Source organism: Pelobates fuscus, chromosome 8, assembly GCF_036172605.1.
Source record: "Pelobates fuscus isolate aPelFus1 chromosome 8, aPelFus1.pri, whole genome shotgun sequence".
In the NCBI taxonomy this organism is placed as follows: domain Eukaryota; kingdom Metazoa; phylum Chordata; class Amphibia; order Anura; family Pelobatidae; genus Pelobates; species Pelobates fuscus.
The window spans coordinates 3,952,596-3,976,391 of record NC_086324.1 but is presented as its reverse complement, the minus strand read 5'-3'; the positions used below and the strand labels follow the sequence as shown (position 1 = coordinate 3,976,391).

At 43.5% G+C, this 23,796-nt stretch overlaps 2 protein-coding genes and 1 long non-coding RNA gene across 3 annotated transcripts in view; 1 reads left to right on the top strand and 2 right to left on the bottom strand.

Moving 5' to 3' along the window:
• Positions 1-361, top strand: part of CEP70 (centrosomal protein 70) — a 44,069-nt gene extending 43,708 nt beyond the window's left edge. Inside the window, 1 exon segment of the mRNA XM_063429159.1 lies at positions 249-361. Coding sequence (XP_063285229.1) covers positions 249-328 — 80 coding nt within the window. The 3' untranslated portion in view covers positions 329-361.
• A 917-nt stretch (positions 362-1,278) lies between these two features.
• Positions 1,279-23,796, bottom strand: part of ESYT3 (extended synaptotagmin 3) — a 67,309-nt gene continuing 44,791 nt past the window's right edge. The window contains exons 8-23 of the mRNA XM_063429158.1: positions 20,664-20,784; positions 18,204-18,380; positions 16,513-16,595; positions 15,858-15,906; positions 10,366-10,455; positions 7,880-7,942; positions 7,328-7,396; positions 7,089-7,151; positions 6,808-6,894; positions 6,347-6,496; positions 5,011-5,390; positions 4,296-4,385; positions 3,701-3,832; positions 3,514-3,619; positions 1,932-1,981; positions 1,279-1,736 (exon numbers count right to left, since the gene is read on the bottom strand). Of these exons, the coding sequence (XP_063285228.1) occupies positions 1,700-1,736; positions 1,932-1,981; positions 3,514-3,619; positions 3,701-3,832; positions 4,296-4,385; positions 5,011-5,390; positions 6,347-6,496; positions 6,808-6,894; positions 7,089-7,151; positions 7,328-7,396; positions 7,880-7,942; positions 10,366-10,455; positions 15,858-15,906; positions 16,513-16,595; positions 18,204-18,380; positions 20,664-20,784 (1,747 nt within the window). The 3' untranslated portion in view covers positions 1,279-1,699. The remainder of the gene's footprint in view (positions 1,737-1,931; positions 1,982-3,513; positions 3,620-3,700; positions 3,833-4,295; positions 4,386-5,010; positions 5,391-6,346; positions 6,497-6,807; positions 6,895-7,088; positions 7,152-7,327; positions 7,397-7,879; positions 7,943-10,365; positions 10,456-15,857; positions 15,907-16,512; positions 16,596-18,203; positions 18,381-20,663; positions 20,785-23,796) is intronic.
• LOC134571544 (uncharacterized) lies at positions 17,478-17,669 on the bottom strand. The gene is made up of 3 exons (XR_010085200.1): positions 17,653-17,669; positions 17,559-17,606; positions 17,478-17,512 (listed from the first exon to the last, which is right to left on the bottom strand). It is a non-coding gene; the product is annotated as an uncharacterized LOC134571544 (long non-coding RNA).

Sequence of the window (23,796 nt, the reverse complement as noted above, 5' to 3'; positions counted from 1 at the left end):
TGCAGGGTTCTACCCTCATACTGTCTGTGCTGTCTTGGTGTGTGTAATGTGAGCAGTAATGGGTCAGTGCAGGGTTCTACCCTCATACTGTCTGTGCTGTCCTTGCGTTGGGACCTCACTGTGTTTGGGTTTAGGTAGGTCATTGAGGGAACACTCAGTGCTGGCTACTTACAGTTTCTGTTTAATGTTTTAATCACCTCATTTTCAGATTTGTTTCCACATTTAATTTGTGCATTTCACTTTTTCAGGAATTTGCCAATTAGGGGAAATCCTGCCGGAAGTGCAGAGGTTAAAGGCACTGGTTTCTCCTTTATTAAATGTTGTTTAAATTGTTGTTATGTAAATAAATTTCTTAAGAAATTCTTTGTGTGTTGATTGGCCTTGAAACGCAGTGACGGAACGTGTCTGTTGATGGAGCCTGTGGTCCAGGTTTTTCTTGCCCAGAACCAATCCCACCCTAAGGAGTATTTCATGGGTGAGCTGTACATGCAGGCACTCGTTAAATGCTCTGATTAAATCACATTTAATCCACTGGAGATTTGTAGAATCACTACAATAAATGAATACTAAAAACCTCCTGTTCTGTAAATCTACAAAGATTTAGTAACCCTTTTTATTTTTTTTGCATGTATTTGGGCTGATCAATACTATCGCTTTTGTTGCTGCCCAAGAATAGTGGGAGTTAGAGCAAGGCTTAATTTTGTGTCTGACTAAATCACGTTCTTCCTGATTAGTTTTCTGTAGACCTTGTCCTGGCGAATGTATAGCTAAAGTTGTTTCCATTTTTGTTTGTTTTCTGACTACCTTAGCCTTTGTGGCACAGTTTATGGCCACACGTGTTATAGCGTACCCAGGCATTTAGTAACTTCTAGAGCGGTCAGCGGCTGCACAGGTCATGCAGCGAGAGGGACGTGGCTTGCAGTGGTTAGTAGTATAAGTCTTTTACATTTTAAGCTGTGATCTAGATTATTTTGAAAGAGCTGATTCTCTGCCTGTGGATTTAATTTACTGCTCTCTAACTGCTTTTCAGCAACCTCTGATCTGTATAGCGTGTGCAGATTCTTCACCTTCGCATTAGTGGCCATGTTTAGTGGCATATTGGTAGTGACACGGATAATAAACCAGACTTCAACCACTGCAGCCGTCTGTCCTGGACACGGCTTCTTGGTGAAGCAATCTATGCTGGTACACTGATGGTTGATTAGGATACCGAGTGCCCCCTGCACACCGTGGGCAGTCCCAATAATGAACTCCCTCAGCTACTCAAAACAGCAGGACTTAAAACCAAAATAATTTTAATAGATTTAAAATAATGTGTGGTGGTATAGAGCCACATAATTAATGTATCTTATGTAAAAGTTTTTATAAATAAATAATCTTAACACTTTCAAAAATGGTCTTCTGACACCAAAACCCCATGTCTTTTTCCTGGGGTAGTAAACGTTGTGGGAATTTGCAAAAAGAGCAACAATCTCCGAAATCTGAAGTTTGCATGTAAACTGTACACTTTACCGAGCGAAAATAAGTTATTAATAGCAGAATTGGCCAGTTGCTGTGAAAAGCTGCACTTTTTACAAAAACGACTCATTATTGGTACCTCAGAAAATAGAGAATTTGTTTTAGCCAACTATAAAATACAAATTTACATATGTACAGGTGTAAATCACAAAGTGCGCCTGCGTGGTAATAAAATCTAAGTTCAGAAGTTGGGGTGTCCGTCTGCGGTCAGTTCAAACCTAGAAAGAGAGAGAGGAACGGTTAATAAGCAGAATCTTCTGGTAGATCCTGTGATATCATTTCTCCACTCAAATCTAGATTAAAGGATCATTGACTGCTTTGATGTTGAGGAAAATTTGACAGCCTGAATGTGGCGCAACATTAACCTCGCTACTGCAGCATCAGCGGCATTGCAGAATGCAGGCTGCACTTACCATTCTGTGAATCCCTGAGGCAGATCGTCCCTGGAAAGATCAACCAGGACCTGGAGAGGGCAAGAGAAAAGCTTATTGTACGGCATACAGCTTATTGTACGGCATACAGCTTATTGTACGGCATACAGCTTATTGTACGGCATACAGCTTATTGTACGGCATACAGCTTATTGTACGGCATACAGCTTATTGTATTTGTTCTGGTGAGTAGAATCATTCCCTTCAGGCTTTTTGCAGTAAACACTGTTTGTTTCAGAGAAAATGCAGTGTTTACATTACAGCCTAGGGATACCTCCAATGGCCACTCCTCAGATGGCTGCTAGAGGTGCTTCCTGGGGCAGAGCTGCACAGTGTGACTGCATGCAGAGGGTGGAGACACTGAACGTCAGACACTGAACTTTCCTGATAGAGATGTATTGATTTAATGTATCTCTATGAGGAGATGCTGATTGGCCAGGGCTGTGTTTGAATTGTGCTGGCTCTGCCCCTGATCTGCCTTCTTGACAGTCTCAGCTAATCCTATGGGGAAGCATTGTGATTGGCTAAGATCGCCACTTCTGATGATGTCCATCAATGAGGCAGAGCCAGCAGACAAGAATAAAGGTAAGAGTTTACTATATTTAGGAAAAGCAAGAGGGTCTGGGACGGTTAGATGGTGTTTGTGTACCTGACCATATAGTGTTCCTTCAAAGTCAAATCACTCCTGGCCAACAATGCAGAAAACAGACTATATCTCTTAAAAAGACAAGCAGCACTTGACAATTATTAAACCAGCCAACACTTTTAAACAAATATATAAAGCAAGAAAAAACACTTTGAAAAGTATGTAATAAACATTCATAAACTTGGTCAGATTACATTATTGAGCACGCCTCTCAGCTAGGGACCCTCCCATCTCCGTTAAAGGCCAGTCCAGCAATGATAAAACCAGTGCATTATTGTGCAGAAACCCCAAATCAGAGCCTGCTTTGTATGATCACACTCCCTCTCTTTCTCCCCTGTCATGTTAAATCTGCCAGGCACGCCCAACGCACTCTTTCAGCATTCCTAGGGATAGGACACCAATTGGGTAGAACACTAACCCCCTGGAGTGGGTATAACAAAGCAGGTAAATCTGAGAATAAAATCACGTTTTCATGCTTTTTTTCCAGCCTGCAGTAAGGCAGCTATTTTAAGCAAAGCTAAAGCTTTCGAATGCGGCACTTTTCACAAAGTAATTCATGTCCCTTTAAGAAAGTGTTTCCTGCTTATTAAGCCATGAACATGGAGTTCCCAGCATGCATCTCATTAAGTGCTTGTTAATATTTGGGGAGCTTGGACCAAGTTCCAGTTTATTTCCCGACACCAGCAAGTCTAAAACCTGAGCACAATAGGTGTTAAATGCATTAAGATCTGGGCTATTCACAACAAATGGCAAGACAGCCGGCCTGGAGAAACTCTAACCGTAATCTTGTTACTGCCCACAATTCCATATTCTACCATTTCAATCAGAGCTCTTAATAGCCAATTACTGATACTGTCCCTTTAACAAGAGCCCTGCATGAACTCAGGTGACAGTGCGAGTGGTGCATTTAACGCTCACCCTTCCCAGCTCTTTCCTCTCATGTGAGGCGAACGACCGGTTATTTTTCACAGCAATGTCCAACATCCGCTTCTTGACATCTTCTAGGGTAACAAGGAACTCAAATCTGTCAGGAAATAAATCAGGGTCAGTTCCACGATATAATATTCTTTGAGAAGGTTCTATCGGTGCCATTTCCTGTACCCACCTTTCGTTATAGTCTGGGTTCAATGTCTTCCTTTTCACGGTGGTCTTTTTTCGGCTGGACCACCTCCTGTCCGGGAGCAGGTAGATACGGACGTATGGGTCGGCCCCGTTACTGGAGCACTGGATCAGGTTCCTGTGGAGCAAAAAGACAGGCAGTATAATGGCTGGAGGGGTTCAATACCCAGAAAGAATAATTCTATTACCTCATCCCCAAACACCGATCTCTGTATCCCTGTATTGTTAACAAAGACTGGCCTCATGTTCTAAATTCACTTTACTGCTTGGATTATTTTTATATCTCGTTATTTTAATTGTCAGCATTATAATAGTCAGTACAGGCCTTAAGGGGTTATATTGTCAAATGCAGAAAACAGCCGCTGCACAGTGCGTTAAGCTTTTATTCCGCTTAGGTGTTATGGATTAAATATGAAGACCTAACCGTTTTTAGCCAGTTATATGCACCAAATCAGCCGCCAGGTGTCTCTCCTAGGATGTTCCTCTATATATTCCCACTGATGGGATCTAGTCACCATGCTGAGTAACTCAGCACCAGTCACAAACCCTTTAAATCTGTCAAGAAGAAGGAAGTGAATTACCTGCAGCTGCTGACTTCAACGATGAGACAGCGTCGGATGGACGCATATCGTACGGAGATCCGGACCTCACCAGAAACTTCTCCCGGCACACTGCAAAGAATGAGTCATTACTGACCAAATACATAACGGATCAGCTGTGACCATGCCCAATCAGACCACAACCGCACTCATCATTTTAACTGGCGTTTACCGCCTATCGGCCAGTAAACTGACAGCCAAACCGGTAATCCAGGCATCTCAAACTCTACATGTTGTGGAACTCCAACCCCCAGGATTCTCTCACCATCTATTTCATTCAAAGAATTCTAGGAGTTGTAGGCCATCAACATCTGATTGCAGTAGTTTGAAATCCCTGTGGTAATCCGGTAATCTCCTTTTATGATATTTATCCACAACATCCTGCTGTAATCCCCTACTGCTATGGTTTGCGTCACACGCCATGAATTCCTTCCTCCATTTCTTAAGCTGCCATTAGAGGGAAGACAGCCATTATAAGACCCCAATGTGGCACAAAGATGGCTGACCCCAGTAAGGCGTGCATTCGGTTACATTTTAAGCCATTTCTGTCCATCTAACAGAGGAATATAATCTATTCCTGATTCTCACGCACTGATCGCTATCTAATGTTAGCCAGGCAGTATTAGATCTGTCTAGACTATGGATTTAACCAGTTTAGCTGTGCATTGCTTGTTTCAGTGCACTCTGTAACACATACCCATGACCCTCGTAGGGGTTGTAGCAGGAGGAAGCCACAGAGTTGAGTGAGAGGAGGCTGGGGGCTATTCGGTGCAGGTTGCGGAGGTTCGGTGTGCGTGGTGCCGAGACGGTATTTGGAGAGCTATCATTGGGCAGTGTTTGCTGCTGTTCACGGCCGGAATGGTTGGGCTTTTCAGCCCGATTGGTGAGGCTCTCTTTACGGATGACTTTGGAGGGTGGAATGGTGTGAATCTGGTGGGTCTGTTGACTGACTGGTGGCTTGTGCACTTTACCAGGTGATTTCTCCTGATGAACTCGCTTAATAGAGACCGGTCCATGTTTTAAGGAGTTGATACCAGAGTAAATACTGTCAGGGTCCGGGTCCTCTATGTGCAGAACCTGGTACATGATATAATGGATCAGGAACCCAATAAAATATACATCAAAACACGTTTTCTTAAAAACATTTCTATGGAGGTCAGAAAATAATAGGGCGATGAACTAATCCAGCTTTCCCCATTGGTGGATTCAATTGTAAGATGTAGGGCTGGTGTATTCAACAGTTTTTATGATTATTGTACATCACATATTCTGTGCTCGCCTCCGCAAATACAAGAATAAAAAACAAAACAAAAAAACAATAAAAATGCAATAAACTGGAGTCAAAATCAGATCTATATAACATTACGTATATAAAGTGTTTACTAATCCAATGCATGCAGCCCCGAGCCGCTTGTAATGTGGCTCAGTTAATGTCTAGGCTGGCGGGCAGTGTGCTGGCAGCCAGGATATGATGTCATCCTAGCATGGGTATCATTACTGGGCCCGCGAGGGACCTCTGCAGGAAGAGCACAGTGATCCTATCACAGCAGCAACCGCTGGTCCCCAGGGAGAGGATCCACTCCAGCCCTCCCACTGGCTAGTCCCCAGGGAGAGGATCCACTCCAGCCCTCCCAGGGTGGACCTCTTACTTACACACATAATTATTGGCATACACACACATTTAGTATGTGATTGTGTACGTCTGCGATTAGGTTATTGATCACTGCAGTCGCACTATAAATTCTCTCTGCCATCACCTTCAATTTCCTCTGTTACCTCTTCTCATTTCCCTATTTTACCTTTAGATTGTAAGCTCACGGGCAGGGCCATCTACCTTTTGTATCAGTCTGTTTATATTGTATTGTTCTCCCAATTGTACAACGCTGCGGAATATGTTGGCGCTTTATAAATACCATAAATAAATAAATAAATGTGTATATGTGTGTGTATAGCTGATAAGTCTGTGATTGTGGAAGATGTAAGCACAGGAAGGTTCAGCCCTTAATATGACGACCGAACAAACACATTCTCACCCTCAGGATTATTTTCATCTTGACGAAGCTGCCAGGGCCAGAATTGGTGAGTGGGAACCGTTGGTCCAGTGTCAGGTCCTCACAGGTGAGAAGACGGTGAATGGGGATGTCCACCAATCCTAGGACGCACTGTCTGTCATCATCTTTAATCTGCCACACAATGCCACATGTTAACCACATGCATTATCACAAACCAGCTACAGTTCCCCACGATCACATACAGTGCCACACATCAGGCAGAGTGCCACACAGCCACGCGTTTATATACAATGCCACACATCAGGCACAGTGCCACGTACAATGCCACGCATCAGCCACAGTGCCACGTACAATGCCACGCATCAGGTACAGTGCCACGTACAATGCCACGCATCAGGCACAGTGCCACATATTCTCCCTCGCTAACATGTTAAGATAGTTATGTACAGAATCCCACACACAAACACTAAGCAGTCCTGTACCTCGACATGTAGATGCTGCAAGTGAACATCCTGAATAAAGAAGGCAAATGCCTGTTCCCACACGGGGTCTTTGGAAGAGTAACATGTCTGTGGACAAAGAGAGAAAGACTGAGACTGTACATGTAGATAATCACACGCACACAACCCATGAAATAATAACGGCGGTTACTCATTAAAAGGGGGCCTGACATATCCTCGATAGACTGAGCATGGTCAGCCACGAGCATTCAGAATCGTCCTCCCCTGTATCCCTGCCATGTGCCGACACCGCTGTGTCCTACCTTGCTCTTTGTGCTCTTCTTCCCCACCGTCATCACCACGTACGACGAGGGATCCTTGTCCAACTGCACGAAATAAACACAATTCAATACATTCCCATTCCACCATTGTAAAACCAATGAATGTCAGATCCTGCATGCAGCCAGGTAGACCCTTCCATCCTCCATACAAGGTGTGATGGACCTCCTGACTGCAGCACACCAGCATTGCGATTGGCTAGGGACTCCGTTAATGTACACACCTTGGGGTAACTGGCATATTTCTGTTTTCTGGTTGTATATTCGTTATTTGAATATTCAAAATGATTCTTCTGCGGAAAAGAAGTTAAAAACAAGTGAATTAACACTAATACACATCTAGAGCACATTTGGCTCCCATTCCACCGTCACATAGCGGCATCCAGCTGGCTGTAAAATGTTTATAGTGTATATCATGGTTCTCTAGGTTGCAATCGGTAATTAATACTCTGACAGCAGCAGGGGCTAGCGGTGGGATTCGGGGATCACATCAGCCAGAGAGTGAGGGGAAGATGGAGTACGTGGAATTTTCAGACGTTTCTCTCCGATCACGATGTGAGCTGCGACTCGGACCGGGTCGGTTATTAGCACCAGCTGATTCTGTGGATTTTACCACGGGTGTTATTTCTCCCCATTATCAGAGGACATTAATTACATGTACACTAAATAACCAAATAGGAAAGCTGCTTATTGGACGGGCCGAGGCTGGGCCTTGTGCCCAGGAGAATGACTATACATAAAGCAGAACATTCTGTTACTATTCGGAGACTACTTACTGGCAGATTGGATGCACTGTCCAGATACACAATGAGCATGGCGGTCGTTAACCCATTCTTGGTCTAAAAAAGAGCAGGGAATGATTTAACATCATAATAAAACACACAATAAATGTCTTCCTTTTAAATTCTTTGCCCGCCAGGGGATGGGGGCAGGCAGCTTCAATTTGTAAAATTATATTTTACTCACAAATTAAAATGAGACTGTCTAGAACCCAAATTACATATATAATGGGATTAGCAGATTATATAGGGCTATAGAGGGGGTTCCTATAGGGTTAATGGATTATATAGGGTTATAGAGGGGGTTACTATAGGGTTAATGGATTATATAGGGTTATAGAGGGGGTTCCTATAGGATTAATGGATATATAGGGTTATAGAGGGGTTACTATAGGATTAATGGATATATAGGGTTATAGAGGGGGTTACTATAGGATTAATGGATATATAGGGTTATAGAGGGGGTTACTATAGGATTAATGGATATATAGGGTTATAGAGGGGTTACTATAGGATTAATGGATATATAGGGTTATAGAGGGGGTTACTATAGGGTTAATGGATTATATAGGGCTATAGAGGGGGTTCCTATAGGATTAATGGATATATAGGGTTATAGAGGGGGTTACTATAGGATTAATGGATATATAGGGTTATAGAGGGGGTTACTATAGGGTTAATGGATTATATAGGGTTATAGAGGGGGTTCCTATAGGATTAATGGATTATATAGGGCTATAGAGGGGGTTCCTATAGGATTAATGGATATATAGGGTTATAGAGGGGGTTACTATAGGGTTAATGGATTATATAGGGTTATAGAGGGGGTTCCTATAGGATTAATGGATTATATAGGGCTATAGAGGGGGTTCCTATAGGATTAATGGATATATAGGGTTATAGAGGGGGTTACTATAGGATTAATGGATATATAGGGTTATAGAGGGGGTTCCTATAGGATTAATGGATTATATAGGGCTATAGAGGGGGTTCCTATAGGATTAATGGATATATAGGGTTATAGAGGGGGTTCCTATAGGATTAATGGATATATAGGGTTATAGAGGGGGTTACTATAGGATTAATGGATATATAGGGTTATAGAGGGGTTACTATAGGATTAATGGATATATAGGGTTATAGAGGGGGTTACTATAGGGTTAATGGATTATATAGGGTTATAGAGGGGGTTCCTATAGGATTAATGGATATATAGGGTTATAGAGGGGGTTACTATAGGATTAATGGATATATAGGGTTATAGAGGGGGTTACTATAGGATTAATGGATATATAGGGTTATAGAGCGGGTTCCTATAGGATTAATGGATTATATAGGGCTATAGAGGGGGTTCCTATAGGATTAATGGATATATAGGGTTATAGAGGGGGTTACTATAGGATTAATGGATATATAGGGTTATAGAGGGGGTTCCTATAGGGTTAATGGATTATATAGGGTTATAGAGGGGGTTCCTATAGGATTAATGGATTATATAGGGCTATAGAGGGGGTTCCTATAGGATTAATGGATATATAGGGTTATAGAGGGGGTTACTATAGGATTAATGGATTATATAGGGTTATAGAGGGGTTACTATATGATTAATGGATTATATAGGGTTATAGAGGGGGTTACTATAGGATTAATGGATTATATAGGGTTATAGAGGGGGTTACTATAGGGTTAATGGATTATATAGGGTTATAGAGGGGGTTCCTATAGGATTAATGGATTATATAGGGCTATAGAGGGGGTTCCTATAGGATTAATGGATATATAGGGTTACAGAGGGGGTTCCTATAGGATTAATGGATATATAGGGTTATAGAGGGGGTTACTATAGGATTAATGGATATATAGGGTTATAGAGGGGTTACTATAGGATTAATGGATATATAGGGTTATAGAGGGGGTTACTATAGGGTTAATGGATTATATAGGGCTATAGAGGGGGTTCCTATAGGATTAATGGATATATAGGGTTATAGAGGGGGTTACTATAGGATTAATGGATATATAGGGTTATAGAGGGGGTTACTATAGGATTAATGGATATATAGGGTTATAGAGGGGTTACTATAGGATTAATGGATATAAAGGGTTATAGAGGGGGGTTACTATAGGATTAATGGATATATAGGGTTATAGAGGGGGTTACTATAGGATTAATGGATATATAGGGTTATAGAGGGGGGTTACTATAGGATTAATGGGTTATAGAGGGGGTTCCTATAGGGTTAATGGATTATATAGGGTTATAGAGGGGGTTCCTATAGGATTAATGGATATATAGGGTTATAGAGGGGGTTACTATAGGATTAATGGATTATAAAGGGTTATAGAGGTGTTACTATAGGATTAGTGGATTATAGAAGAGTAGCTAAGGATTTATAAGGTATATAGGGTGCTCATATATCCCACCATTTGTTGTTGTCCTGATTAGAAGAGGATTTAGAGCAGAATGAGAATCGAGAACTCACCTCAGATAGCTTCTCATGCGAGGCCAGTAGGGAAAACCACTCAAGTTTTAAGTGCACATGGCCACTGGCAACGTCACAGAGAGGAAACCACTGTAAGGAAAGAACCACAGGGCGAGGATTAGACATGGGGCGAGATATAAACAAAGGGTTAGACATGGGGCGAGATATAAACACAGGGCGAGGGTTAGACATGAGGCGAGATATAAACACAGGGCGAGGGTTAGACATGAGGCGAGATATAAACACAGGGCGAGGGGTTAGACATGGGGGAGGTATAAACACAGGGCGAGGGGTTAGACATGGGGGAGGTATAAACACAGGGCGAGGGTTAGACATGGGGCGAGATATAAACACAGGGCGAGGGGTTAGACATGGGGAGGTATAAACACAGGGCGAGGGTTAGACATGGGGCGAGATATAAACACAGGGCGAGGGTTAGACATGGGGCGAGATATAAACACAGGGCGAGGGTTAGACATGGGGCGAGATATAAACACAGGGCGAGGGTTAGACAAGGGGGAGGTATAAACACAGGGCGAGGGTTAGACAAGGGGCGAGATATAAACACAGGGTGAGGGGTTAGACATGGGGGAGGTATAAACACAGGGCGAGGGGTTAGACATGGGGGAGGTATAAACACAGGGCGAGGGTTAGACATGGGGCGAGATATAAACACAGGGCGAGGGGTTAGACATGGGGGAGGTATAAACACAGGGCGAGGGGTTAGACATGGGGGAGGTATAAACACAGGGCGAGGGTTAGACATGGGGGAGAGATATAAACACAGGGCGAGGGGTTAGACATGGGGGAGATATAAACACAGGGCGAGGGGTTAGACATGGGGGAGGTATAAACACAGGGCGAGGGGTTAGACATGGGGGAGGTATAAACACAGGGCGAGGGGTTAGACATGGGGCGAGATATAAACACAGGGCGAGGGTTAAACATGAGGCGAGATTTAAACACAGGGCGAGGGTCAGACATGGGGCGAGATATAAACACAGGGCGAGGGGTTAGACATGGGGGAGGTATAAACACAGGGCGAGGGGTTAGACATGGGGCGAGATATAAACACAGGGCGAGGGTTAGACATGAGGCGAGATATAAACACAGGGCGAGGGTCAGACATGGGGGAGATATAAACACAGGGCGGGGGTCAGACATGGGGGAGGTATAAACACAGGGCGAGGGGTTAGACATGGGGGAGGTATAAACACAGGGCGAGGGGTTAGACATGGGGGAGGTATAAACACAGGGCGAGGGTCAGACATGGGGCGAGATATAAACACAGGGCAAAGTCTCTAAAAAGTTTTTCTGCTTCAAACTCTGAATATTTTACGTTTTTTGTTGGTGCATGTACCATTTCCTGTAGGAATTAAGGTATTTTTTTTATCCATCTCTCATACTTACATTTAATTTAATATAGAATTGCATGACATAAATTAGTTTAGTTTGGTTTCTACTGCTTTTTCTTCTTTTAGATGACCTCTCACCGCTTGGGTTCAAAAAAACATAGGCGAGTCAATATATTTTTTTTATATCATGGGTATAAAGAGAGTTCAAATAGGCCCCATCATCTTACGTATGGCCTCTTGTCCTGCAGCCCATGTATGAGCCTGGAGAGATCACCCAGAAAGCTTAAGGACAAATCCAACTGTTGCTTGGGCTGCAGTGAAATTGCGCCAGAGGAAACAATTTATGCATTAATTGCATGGCAAACGTAGTGGAATGCAATAAGTGTTCTCCCCAGGAAGAATTAAAATCAGGATAACACAGGCTATTGCGCTAGGGTTCAAGGCCCCCCACTAAGTACATGATGCCCAAAAAATGCCCTAGAGTTGACTCTTTCCTTTCTTAGCAGAATCTGATCAAGATCCCTTGGAGATATTTCGGAGGAGGACGGGGAGGAGATGGATTATAGTGAAAAGTCTTTTGACTTCAAAGCTGTATTTTTTTCTTATCAGAGACACTCTCAGAATACTGTAAGAGAAATCAGAAACGGAGTCTGACAGATTTTTTGAAGACCTTAAATCCACCACCTTTCAGGTACACGATCAAAAGAAATGATCCATGAAGAATGGGGGAAACCAGAGAAGAAATTTACATTAAATAACACTTCAATGATTTGTCCATTTGCTATCAAGGACTGTAAATCCTGGACGTCCACCCCCAAGATAGACGCAGCGGTTATTAAGAAAGCCAAACACTCAACTCTTTCCATAGACTCCACTTCAGAGATCCCATGGAGAAAATATTGAATACCAGCCTAATCAAGGTCTATTTGGCCCAGGGCCCAGCTCTTCATCCAGCTATTGCTCTAACAACTTTATCTACAAGCTGTTAAAATCTGGATGGACAACTTGGAAGAGGAAATAACTAGAGAAGTTCAAAGAGTGCATCTTATGGATAACCTCAGAGATTTCGAGTTCGCCATGGGAATCAGATCGGTAGCATCCTTGGACATAACATGGATGATTGCCAAGAGCATAAGCTTAACTGTATGTAGCCTCTAGAAGGTCTCTTTGGCTTCATTCATTGGGACCTAACTACAGTTCTAAAGCTTCCCTATGCTCCTTGCCTTTCCAGGATGACCTTGTTTTGGGAAAGTTTTGGATTAAGTCATTCAGAAAGCAACGGACAGTAAGAAAGAGTTTCTTTCTCAATGTAAAAAAAGGCAGATCATACTGCCATGGGAAAAAATACTCTAGGAATTCGTCCTGGTGAAGCTTTCAATCTTCTTACTCCAATACTAAAACCAATAGAGGAAAGGGATCTTTACTTCTACAAAACACTTATGATGGTGCGTCGACCCAGCCAGATCTCATAGGAGGAAGACTCCTGCACCAAAAACATTTCAGACTCCTGGGTCCTGTTTATTATACAGCAAGGATACAGAATAAGATTTGAGAGACATTCCCAAGAAGTCTTCTGTTCCTTTAGGAAGAAAAGGACAGGCCATATCAGAAAACATAACCAAGCTTTGTCGGCTGGGAGCCATAGAAAGATTCAGAGTTCTAGATTACAATGTATTTTTGGCTCCAAAATCCAATGGGAAATGGAGACTCATAATAGATCTAAAGGAACTAAATACTTATCTAAAGGATCTGTCTTTGAAGATGGAATCCATCTCCACTATTATTCCCTTCATCAACCAAGGAGACTGGTGTCAGGGTACCTGAAGTCTCTACCTCGGAGGAGGTTAGACTTCCCGACGTCCGTTCTCTCAGCGGGGCTGTTTCATCCAATCCTCACAGCTCTCATAGTCATTCCCACGCCGGCCGCGAGAACCCCACTCCCTTTTATAACACTTCAAGTTTCTCTGTTTTTTCATCTTTGAAAAAAACACTTTCAGTTAAGAGGCCTCCCAGAACCATTTTGAAAATCCTCTAAATTCAAGAAAGCGGTGTCCCACACCAATCAAGCATTGTTGTGTCTCTACATTATTCCGGTTGAATAATCAACAAAGAAAAGAGTTCCTTAACCAGTTTACAACAAACAGTATTCCTGGGGGCCTCGATAAACCCCACCCCTGCCTCTAATCTCCAGAGTCCTCACGAAAATCTGGATGAAAGTAATTGCCCTCATTCCCATCTGGCCAAGGAGACCACTTCTAAAAATGTCTCAAGCCCCTCCTTGGAGACTACCAGAGTCCACATATCTCCTAATTGAAGGGCTAGCAACCCACCTCAACCCTTCCAGCTGGAACTTGGGGGTGTGGCTTTTTATAGGAAATCCATCCTGAACCATGGCCTGTCAGAATCTGTAATAAACATCCTTATCAAGGCAAGGAAACCTACCTTTTCTTGCTATTACTGGGTTTGAAACATGTTTAAGAACTGGGCGAAAGTGAATCCCATTGATTCCAGCATCCTTCACACCTCCATATTTTAGAATTCCTGCAGGCAGGTCTGGATAAAGGCCTTTGCCAAAGCACATTATAAGTCCAGTCCTCAGCCCTGTGAAGCCTTTTCCAGTGAAACGTCTCACTTTCTAATTTTTCACGACAGAATAGTTCTAAAGCCAAGAAACGATTTCCTTCCAAAGGTTGTTTCTAACATTCACCTCCATCAAGAAGTTCCACTCAGATCCTTCAGTCCATCTCCTCCTTCTCCAGGAGAACTCAAACCGCACGAGCTGGATGTTAGCGAGTGCATTATTAAATACCTCTCTACCACTTCAAAATTCAGGAGACTTAACAGACTGTTTGTCTTGACCTCAGGTGTTTGAAAAAGGAGAAGCCATTTCCACGTCCACATTAAGGTCCAGCTTGTAATAATTAATAAAGGTAGAAGAAACGGCCAGATGTCATCTGGAGGAATCTCTGCCCAAGTTGCCCAAAAGTAGCCATGGATCTGGTTGAATGAGCCCTTCTCTTTTCCGGAGGAGGCAGCTTGTTCTGCTTCTGAAATGAATCAAGCTGGACCTAGCTAGTGTCATTTCTTCCTTTAATCTGATCTTCCCTCCCATTTGGTTGAGCTTGGATATTTTCCATTAATGATGCTGCCATAATTAGCCAAGAATCAGGAAAATTAAAGTCATACTTACCTGGTCATTTTCATTTCCTGGCTATTTATCATGGCAACATCAATCCCCCCCCCCCCCCCCCCCCCCCCCACTCCCCCTTTTTTATCTTGAAATCTCGACTGCTGTGTGAAGGGATGAGGGACCCTTTATACATTCAGTCATTTTTGATTGGTTATTTCCTGTCCCCATTCAGTCTAGGGGTGGAGATAGCCCATAAGGGATGCTGCCATGATAATAGCCAGGAAATTAAACTGAGCAGGTAAGTACGAGTTCAGTTTTCCTTCATTTAGCCTGTAGTACCACATTTGGCCACAGGGAGGCATTTAAACTGTACATATAGCGTTATTCACTAAAGGCCAAATTTGGTACAAGTTGACATATTTTGGCTAAAATAACATACGTTGTTATTTACGAAAGTGAGAATTCCTACAAAAAGTCCAATTTAAGGTTGGACAAGTCGAGCTGAAAGCACAGCTGACGGAGAATTTTCCATTTTGACCTTAAATTTATCACTTTCAATTTCTGCTGGATTTAGAATTAATATACGATGGAATATGTACTAATGGATTCTGTCTTTACACCCAGCAAACCTCAGGCATTCTTCCATGAAAATCCTTCATAAAACGTCTCATTCAGACATTTAACAAACAATGGCGTCTCAGCCAGATTCACTGCCACAAAGCCGGCATTTTACAGGTGCAGCCAGGGGGCAAAGGGTTAAAATATTAAAAGAGAATGAAACGATATTGATTAAAGATAATATTCATAGAATATGCATTTTGTACCTAAACGTTTATGTTCTAATTGTTGGGGTATCCCCTCCATACAGTTAACCCTTTCTCCCTGGCTTGTAATAGGAATGGCTACTAACGGCTACCAACGGCTACAGTGAAAGCTGCACACTCGGGAAAGCCAGGACACAAATACTGTTAGATTGTCAGCATACAGGACAACAATATAATTATTACCTCATCCACCACCCGGTCCTTCATCACGTCTTCTAAACTGATCACCAGACTGTAAGAGAGACAGGAGCCGTGAAAGTCAAGCTCTAACATATACTGCTGAAGGACAGACATGCTGGGGGTAGGGGGACCAAGAGACACACACAGACAGCCACAGAGGGATATCTCACACTCATACTCCGTAGAGTTCTGCATTTCTTTTCCTCCTCCCTCCCGCCCACCCAGGTTCCCCCTAAATATATAGCATGCTCCTCACTCAGTTACCTCTCCATTCCATCTATATTTTACCAATAGCTGCTTCTCTCTGTTAACTCTTTAAGCCATCACCTCCAAATTCCCCCTGCTACCTCTTGTCTCAAATCCCCACGGTATCCTTTAGATTGTAAGCTCATGGGCTATCTAGCTAAGCACTTTGTATAACAGAGCTTCAATGGCTAGTTATCAGCTTACGGGCAGGCCCCTCTCTACCTCTTGTATTTGTCTGTGTATATTGTACATTCTCCACTAGTTGTACAGCGCTGCAGAATCTGTTGGCGCTATATAAATACCAGTAATAAATAAAAAATAGAGAGAAACAGTCTTTCGCTACAAATGATAATGCCATGTGCATTCTCATAATGTTTTATCGGTGGATATGATCAGATTCCGCCAATCCTACCTGCCTAGGAAATCGTCCTTGTCTGGGTCTTCATCAAACAGATCAACTTCTAGATCCTGTCCAGGGACTTCATGCACCACAAACTGCACTCAAAAAAAACAAAAAACAACCCTCGATCAGGTGAACACATTGTATTATCACATAGGGCAGAATTAACCCTCGATCAGGTGAACACATTGTATTATCACATAGGGCAGAATTAACCCTCGATCAGGTGAATACATTGTATTATCACATAGGGCAGAATTAACCCTCGATCAGGTGAACACATTGTATTATCACATAGGGAAGATTAACCCTCGATCAGGTGAACACATTGTATTATCACATAGGGCAGAATTAACCCTCGATCAGGTGAACACATTGTATTATCACATAGGGCAGAATTAACCCTCGATCAGGTGAACACATTGTATTATCACATAGGGCAGAATTAACCCTCGATCAGGTGAACACATTGTATTATCACATAGGGCAGAATTAACCCTCGATCAGGTGAACACATTGTATTATCACATAGGGCAGAATTAACCCTCGATCAGGTGAACACATTGTATTATCACATAGGGAAGAATTAACCCTCGATCAGGTGAATACATTGTATTATCACATAGGGAAGATTAACCCTCGATCAGGTGAACACATTGTATTATCACATAGGGAAGAATTAACCCTCGATCAGGTGAATACATTGTATTATCACATAGGGAAGATTAACCCTCGATCAGGTGAATACATTGTATTATCACATAGGGCAGAATTAACCCTCGATCAGGTGAACACATTGTATTATCACATAGGGCAGAATTAACCCTCGATCAGGTGAACACATTGTATTATCACATAGGGAAGATTAACCCTCGATCAGGTGAACACATTGTATTATCACATAGGGAAGATTTAACCCTCGATCAGGTGAACACATTGTATTATCACATAGGGCAGAATTAACCCTCGAACAGGTGAATACATTGTATTATCACATAGGGCAGAATTAACCCTCGATCAGGTGAACACATTGTATTATCACATAGGGAAGAATTAACCCTCGATCAGGTGAACACATTGTATTATCACATAGGGCAGAATTAACCCTCGATCAGGTGAATACATTGTATTATCACATAGGGAAGAATTAACCCTCGATCAGGTGAATACATTTTGGACTACATCTCCCATAATGCTCTTACAGCCCTAATGCTGGCAAAGCATCATGCGGGATTTAGTCAAAAACCATCTGGAGTGCCGAAGGTTGCCTATGCCTGCTATAGGTGTTGGTTCTTATCACATCCCGCCCTCGGACATCGCATTCAATCTCCCTTTGGTGGATATGGGGACTGCGATAGGCTCGCTGTAAGGACTGCGATAGGCTCGCTCTAAGGACTGCGGCCTGCGATAGGCTCGCTCTAAGGACTGCGGCCTGCGATAGGCTCGCTCTAAGGACTGCGGCCTGCGATAGGCTCGCTCTAAGGACTGCGGCCTGCGATAGGCTCGCTCTAAGGACTGCGGCCTGCGATAGGCTCGCTCTAAGGACTGCGGCCTGCGATAGGCTCGCTCTAAGGACTGCGGCCTGCGATAGGCTCGCTCTAAGGACTGCGGCCTGCGATAGGCTCGCTCTAAGGACTGCGGCCTGCGATAGGCTCGCTCTAAGGACTGCGGCCTGCGATAGGCATTTTAGTTATATTTCTCACCTCGTACGTTTCTCCCCAGCGCGGGTTGAGATTTTCTTTTATAGTTCTGCTCTTCGACGTCTGATTCCCAACCCGCAGAACGGCGTATGGGTCTGACTTGCCCTTTATCACGCCTCTCAGGTAATTATCCTTTGGAATCAGATTCTCGGCCTCAATTAAATGAGCTCTGAGGACGCCCTGAAAAAAAAAAGAACACAAAAAAAAAAAAACACAATCCAGTTAAATTACGTTTTCAAGTTAGGCGAGTGTGAGATATTGGCCGTATAATGGGAGTGCAAGATATTGGCTGTGTAATGGGAGTGCGAGATATTGGCTGTATAATGGGAGTGCAAGATATTGGCTGTGTAATGGGAGTGCAAGATATTGGCTGTGTAATGGGAGTGCGAGATATTGGCTGTGTAATGGGAGTGCGAGATATTGGCTGTGTAATGGGAGTGCGAGATATTGGCTGTGTAATGGGAGTGCGAGATATTGGCTGTGTAATGGGAGTGCGAGATATTGGCTGTGTAATGGGAGTGCGAGATATTGGCTGTGTAATGGGAGTGCGAGATATTGGCTGTGTAATGGGAGTGCGAGATATTGGCTGTGTAATGCGAGTGCGAGATATTGGCTGTGTAATGCGAGTGCGAGATATTGGCTGTGTAATGGGAGTGCGAGATATTGGCTGTGTAATGGGAGTGCGAGATATAGGCTGTGTAATGGGAGTGCGAGATATTGGCTGTGTAATGGGAGTGCGAGATATTGGCTGTGTAATGGGAGTGCGAGATATTGGCTGTGTAATGGGAGTGCGAGATATTGGCTGTGTAATGGGAGTGCGAGATATTGGCTGTGTAATGGGAGTGCGAGATATTGGCTGTGTAATGGGAGTGAGCTACACTGATTAGCCACAGCATTAAACCCACTGACAGGTGAAGTGTATAGCATTGATTATGTCGCTACAATGACACCTGTCATTGGGTTCGATATATTAAACAGCAAGTGAACAGCCAGTTCTTGAATTCCAGGTGTTGGAATCAGGAAAAATGGGCAGCGAAAAGGTCTGAGTGACTTTGACAAGGGTCACATAGTGATGGGTAGACGACTGGGTCAAGTCTAGAGGGTTTTCTCGTTATTCAGAGGTTAGAACCTACCAAAAATGGTGCAAGGAGGAAGAACAGGTGAACCAGCGTTAGGGGCATGGGCGCCCAAGGCTCAATGATGCACGTGGTGATTGAAAGCTAGCCTATCTTGTCCCATCACACAGAAAAGCTGCTGTAGCTCAAATTGCTGAAAAACTTAAAGGGACAATATATAGTCACCAGAACAACTGCAGCTTAATGTATAGTACACAGCTTCTTGTAGTTGTTCTGGTGAGTATAATCATCACCTGCAGAGAAAAGGCAGTGTTTACATTGCCCCCTAGGGACTTATCCAATGTTGGGTGCGGGGCCAGTGCTGGCGAACCCACGTGGTGCTGGAAATAAGGTACGTTTTATTACTTCTTAAGGGAGCCAAGAGGGGGAAAGCCACCTAAATAGTGGTTTTAAGGCTACAGGGTCAGGAATACAGGTTTCTGTCATGGCCAGCATCGGAACACACATTGCATCGCGGTTTGCTATGTAAAAATACCCCTCTCTGTCTCATTAGAGATATCTTTGCCAGAAGCTCAAGGAAGCAAGGTGAATGGTTAGAGTTAGGACCCGCCTAAGAGGTCTGCCTTGACGTGGCAGGTGGGCTTACCCTCTCATGGCCATTGGAGGTAACTAAAAACCTCCATTTGTTTAAAAATACATAGGGATGTGGAAAGATCGCAGGTAACTTTTTTCTTTGGTTTTTACTATGTGTAATAAGAGTGTGAGTGAGAATTAAGCCATGCAGTGAGTGAGTGAGGAGTAAGCCGTGTAGTGTGAGTGCGTGTGTGGAGTAAGCCATGCAGTGAGTGAGTGAGGAGTGAGCCGTGTAATGTGAGTGAGGAGTGAGCCGTGTAATGTGAGTGAGGAGTGAGCCGTGTAATGTGAGTGAGGAGTGAGCCGTGTAATGTGAGTGAGGAGTGAGCCGTGTAATGTGAGTGAGGAGTGAGCCGTGTAATGTGAGTGAGGAGTGAGCCGTGTAATGTGAGTGAGGAGTGAGCCTTGTAATGTGAGTGAGGAGTGAGCCGTGTAATGTGAGTGAGGAGTGAGCCTTGTAATGTGAGTGAGGAGTGAGCCTTGTAATGTGAGTGAGGAGTGAGCCTTGTAATGTGAGTGAGGAGTGAGCCTTGTAATGTGAGTGAGGAGTGAGCCTTGTAATGTGAGTGAGGAGTGAGCCTTGTAATGTGAGTGAGGAGTGAGCCGTGTAATGTGAGTGAGGAGTGAGCCGTGTAATGTGAGTGAGGAGTGAGCCGTGTAATGTGAGTGAGGAGTGAGCGGTGTAGTATGAAAGTGATTGGCCTATTCCTTATGTACCATTAAAGCCTCCGGGGTCAGTGCAGATGGTACATACCTGTGGCACGGGGTAACGGAGCTGGGCCGTGTTCACGAAGCCTTTGAGAGGAATTGTCAGTCTGTTGGGCAGCACCAAATACGAAGAGATGATATCGATGATCATTGAATCCGACATGTCACTGGAAGGGTTAAGGAGCCAGGTTATAGACTGTATCCCTACATTATACCGTCTATTAAAGAGGGATACACTATCTATCGCCCAGTTCAAGAAAGCATAAAACATACAGTACCAGACACTATACAATACCAGACAGTATACACTATACAATACCAGACAGTATACACTATACAGTACCAGACAGTATACAATACCAGACAGTATACACTATACAGTACCAGACAGTATACAGACAGTATACACTATACAGTACCAGACAGTATACACTATACAGTACCAGACAGTATACAATACCAGACAGTATACACTATACAGTACCAGACAGTATACAGACAGTATACAATACCAGACAGTATACAATACCAGACAGTATACACTATACAATACCAGACAGTATACACTATACAGTACCAGACAGTATACACTATACAGTACCAGACAGTATACACTATACAGTACCAGACAGTATACACTATACAGTACCAGACAGTATACACTATACAATACCAGACAGTATACAGACAGTATACACTATACAATACCAGACAGTATACAGACAGTATACACTATACAGTACCAGACAGTATACAGACAGTATACACTATACAGTACCAGACAGTATACAGACAGTATACACTATACAGTACCAGACAGTATACACTATACAGTACCAGACAGTATACACTATACAATACCAGACAGTATACAGACAGTATACACTATACAATACCAGACAGTATACAGACAGTATACACTATACAGTACCAGACAGTATACAGACAGTATACACTATACAGTACCAGACAGTATATAGATTTTGAGGCTTTGATGGGTGTGTTCTGTAAACCCTGATGGAAGAATCTGGCCACCCCTGGCTGTTAACCAATTTGAACTAAAAAACAATTTGTGGTTAACAGTTTCAGAGAAAACAAAGCAACGACCAGTCATCTTTCGAGGTTCTCACATGAACCCTGATGAATCCATTCCCCGTCAGTTAAGGTACAAATGCCTCCTCTGTTCGGTAGTTTATGTCCCCCAAACACCATTCTCCTAATTGTTCGGGAAGTTGCATGGGCAGCGGTACCAGTTTCCTGGGTGTTCGCGGTGTTGCGTATCAAAAATAGTTCCATGCCATCGACGACCATGTACGGCTGCCCATGTTCGGGAGAAGAAATGGCCGCCAATTGTTTGAACATGTGAGTTCAGTTATACGTACTGCGGCCACACAGTGAAAGCACTTTAACTAATAACCAATTTGTGGTTGTAAAGGATTTGTATGTACTTACCTGTGTGCCTTCGGTTATGCCTTCTCCCTGCAGTGTAAATTCGTGTAATAAGTTTGTTTCTTTTATGTAGTTGAGCAATGTATTCGTCTACCGAACAGAGACCACCCTGGGTAGCAATCAGAACTTAGAACGTTGAGAAAACCACAACTTAATTGCTCCTAGGTGGTCGCCATTCGGCATACAAACACGTGGCGAGAACAAAGGATGGCGGCCATCTTAAATCTCACGAATGCAGTCAGCGGGAATTACGCATGAATTGCCTGGAACTGTTTTCGGCATAGCAATTCCACGAACACCCGGTCACCATGGAAGTCCCGGCTGACTACTTTCCACTCCACGAATCAAACCGGCATTCGGGAGGTGGAATCTACCGAACAAGGGGAGCATTTCTATATAACCAACTGCGATGTTCGTATGGTAGTTTTCGTGTAATTAGGCGCGAACGGAGACCGGCTATTGCTGCTGATTTCATGGAACTGTAAAGCGGATAGTACCACATGGCGAGCCGGTCAAACTTCCAAACGATGCGACACGGAAACTACCGAACGGAATTTCATGAGATTTGGATATGTGACTCCCAGTATCCTCAGCTACCCAGGGATGTATGTTATAATTGTATGTGTTATAGAAAGTACTTTTCTGAAAAATGCTGTAAATTGTAATGTTTCTGGCCAGCAGATAATTGAGTTTAGTATGTTGCTAAAACTCAATTATCTAGCCTGGCCCAGAGGAGGAGTCTGTTACTGTTTAACCCCTTAAGGACACATGACATGTGTGACATGTCATGATTCCCTTTTATTCCAGAAGTTTGGTCCTTAAGGGGTTAAATTGAATGCCTGTTTCTTCCAGTAAATCAGTCTTGTTCCAGCATTAAGTTTTGGCTCATATGAGGATTATTTGGCGATACTAGCGGTCTTTATTCCTGTGGATTATTGGGAATATTCTTTTATGGGGAAAAAGGGAAGATTGGACGGTGATCTAAACTACTACCATCACAGTGGTTAACAGCCAGGGTTGGTCGGTGATTATGAAGTGCGAACAAGGGGCCCACACAGCGAGGGGGTTTGGTAAACGAACGGGGGTATACGGACAGCCGAACAAAGGGAATAAAAGTATGTTTGGGTTCTCCATTAGGCTACACATGCCTAAAGAGTATGAGAATACCCAATGTATGGGCTCTGTAGACCATGCTTAGAGAGAGAGTATGGGAAACCCCCACGGGTGGGCTCTGTAGCCCATGCTTAGAGAGAGTATGGGAAACCCCAATGGGTGGGTTCTGTAGCCCATGCTTAGAGGGTTTGGGAAACCCCAACGGGTGGGCTCTATAGACCATGCTTAGAGAGTATGGGAAACCCCTATGTGTGGGCTCTGCAGACCATGCTCAGAGAGTATGGAAAACAGCAATGGGTGGGCTCTGTAGACCATGCTTAGAGAGTATTGGAAACCCCAATGGGTGGGCTCTGTATACCATGCTTAGAGAGTAAGGAAAACTGCAATGGGTGGGCTCTGTAAACCATGCTCAGAGTGTACGGGAAACCCCAATGTGTAGGTGTAACGGACCGTTTCACTTACAAGAGGATAAAACCCAGTTTAGGCGATAATCCCCTTTCCAGATGCACAGGCAGCTACTGCAAACCCCATTCTCCCGACTGGAACCACACGAACACTGGAACAGCTGAACAAGAAAAGCAGACATCGGCTTACACTCCTGGCAGTCAGCATACAAT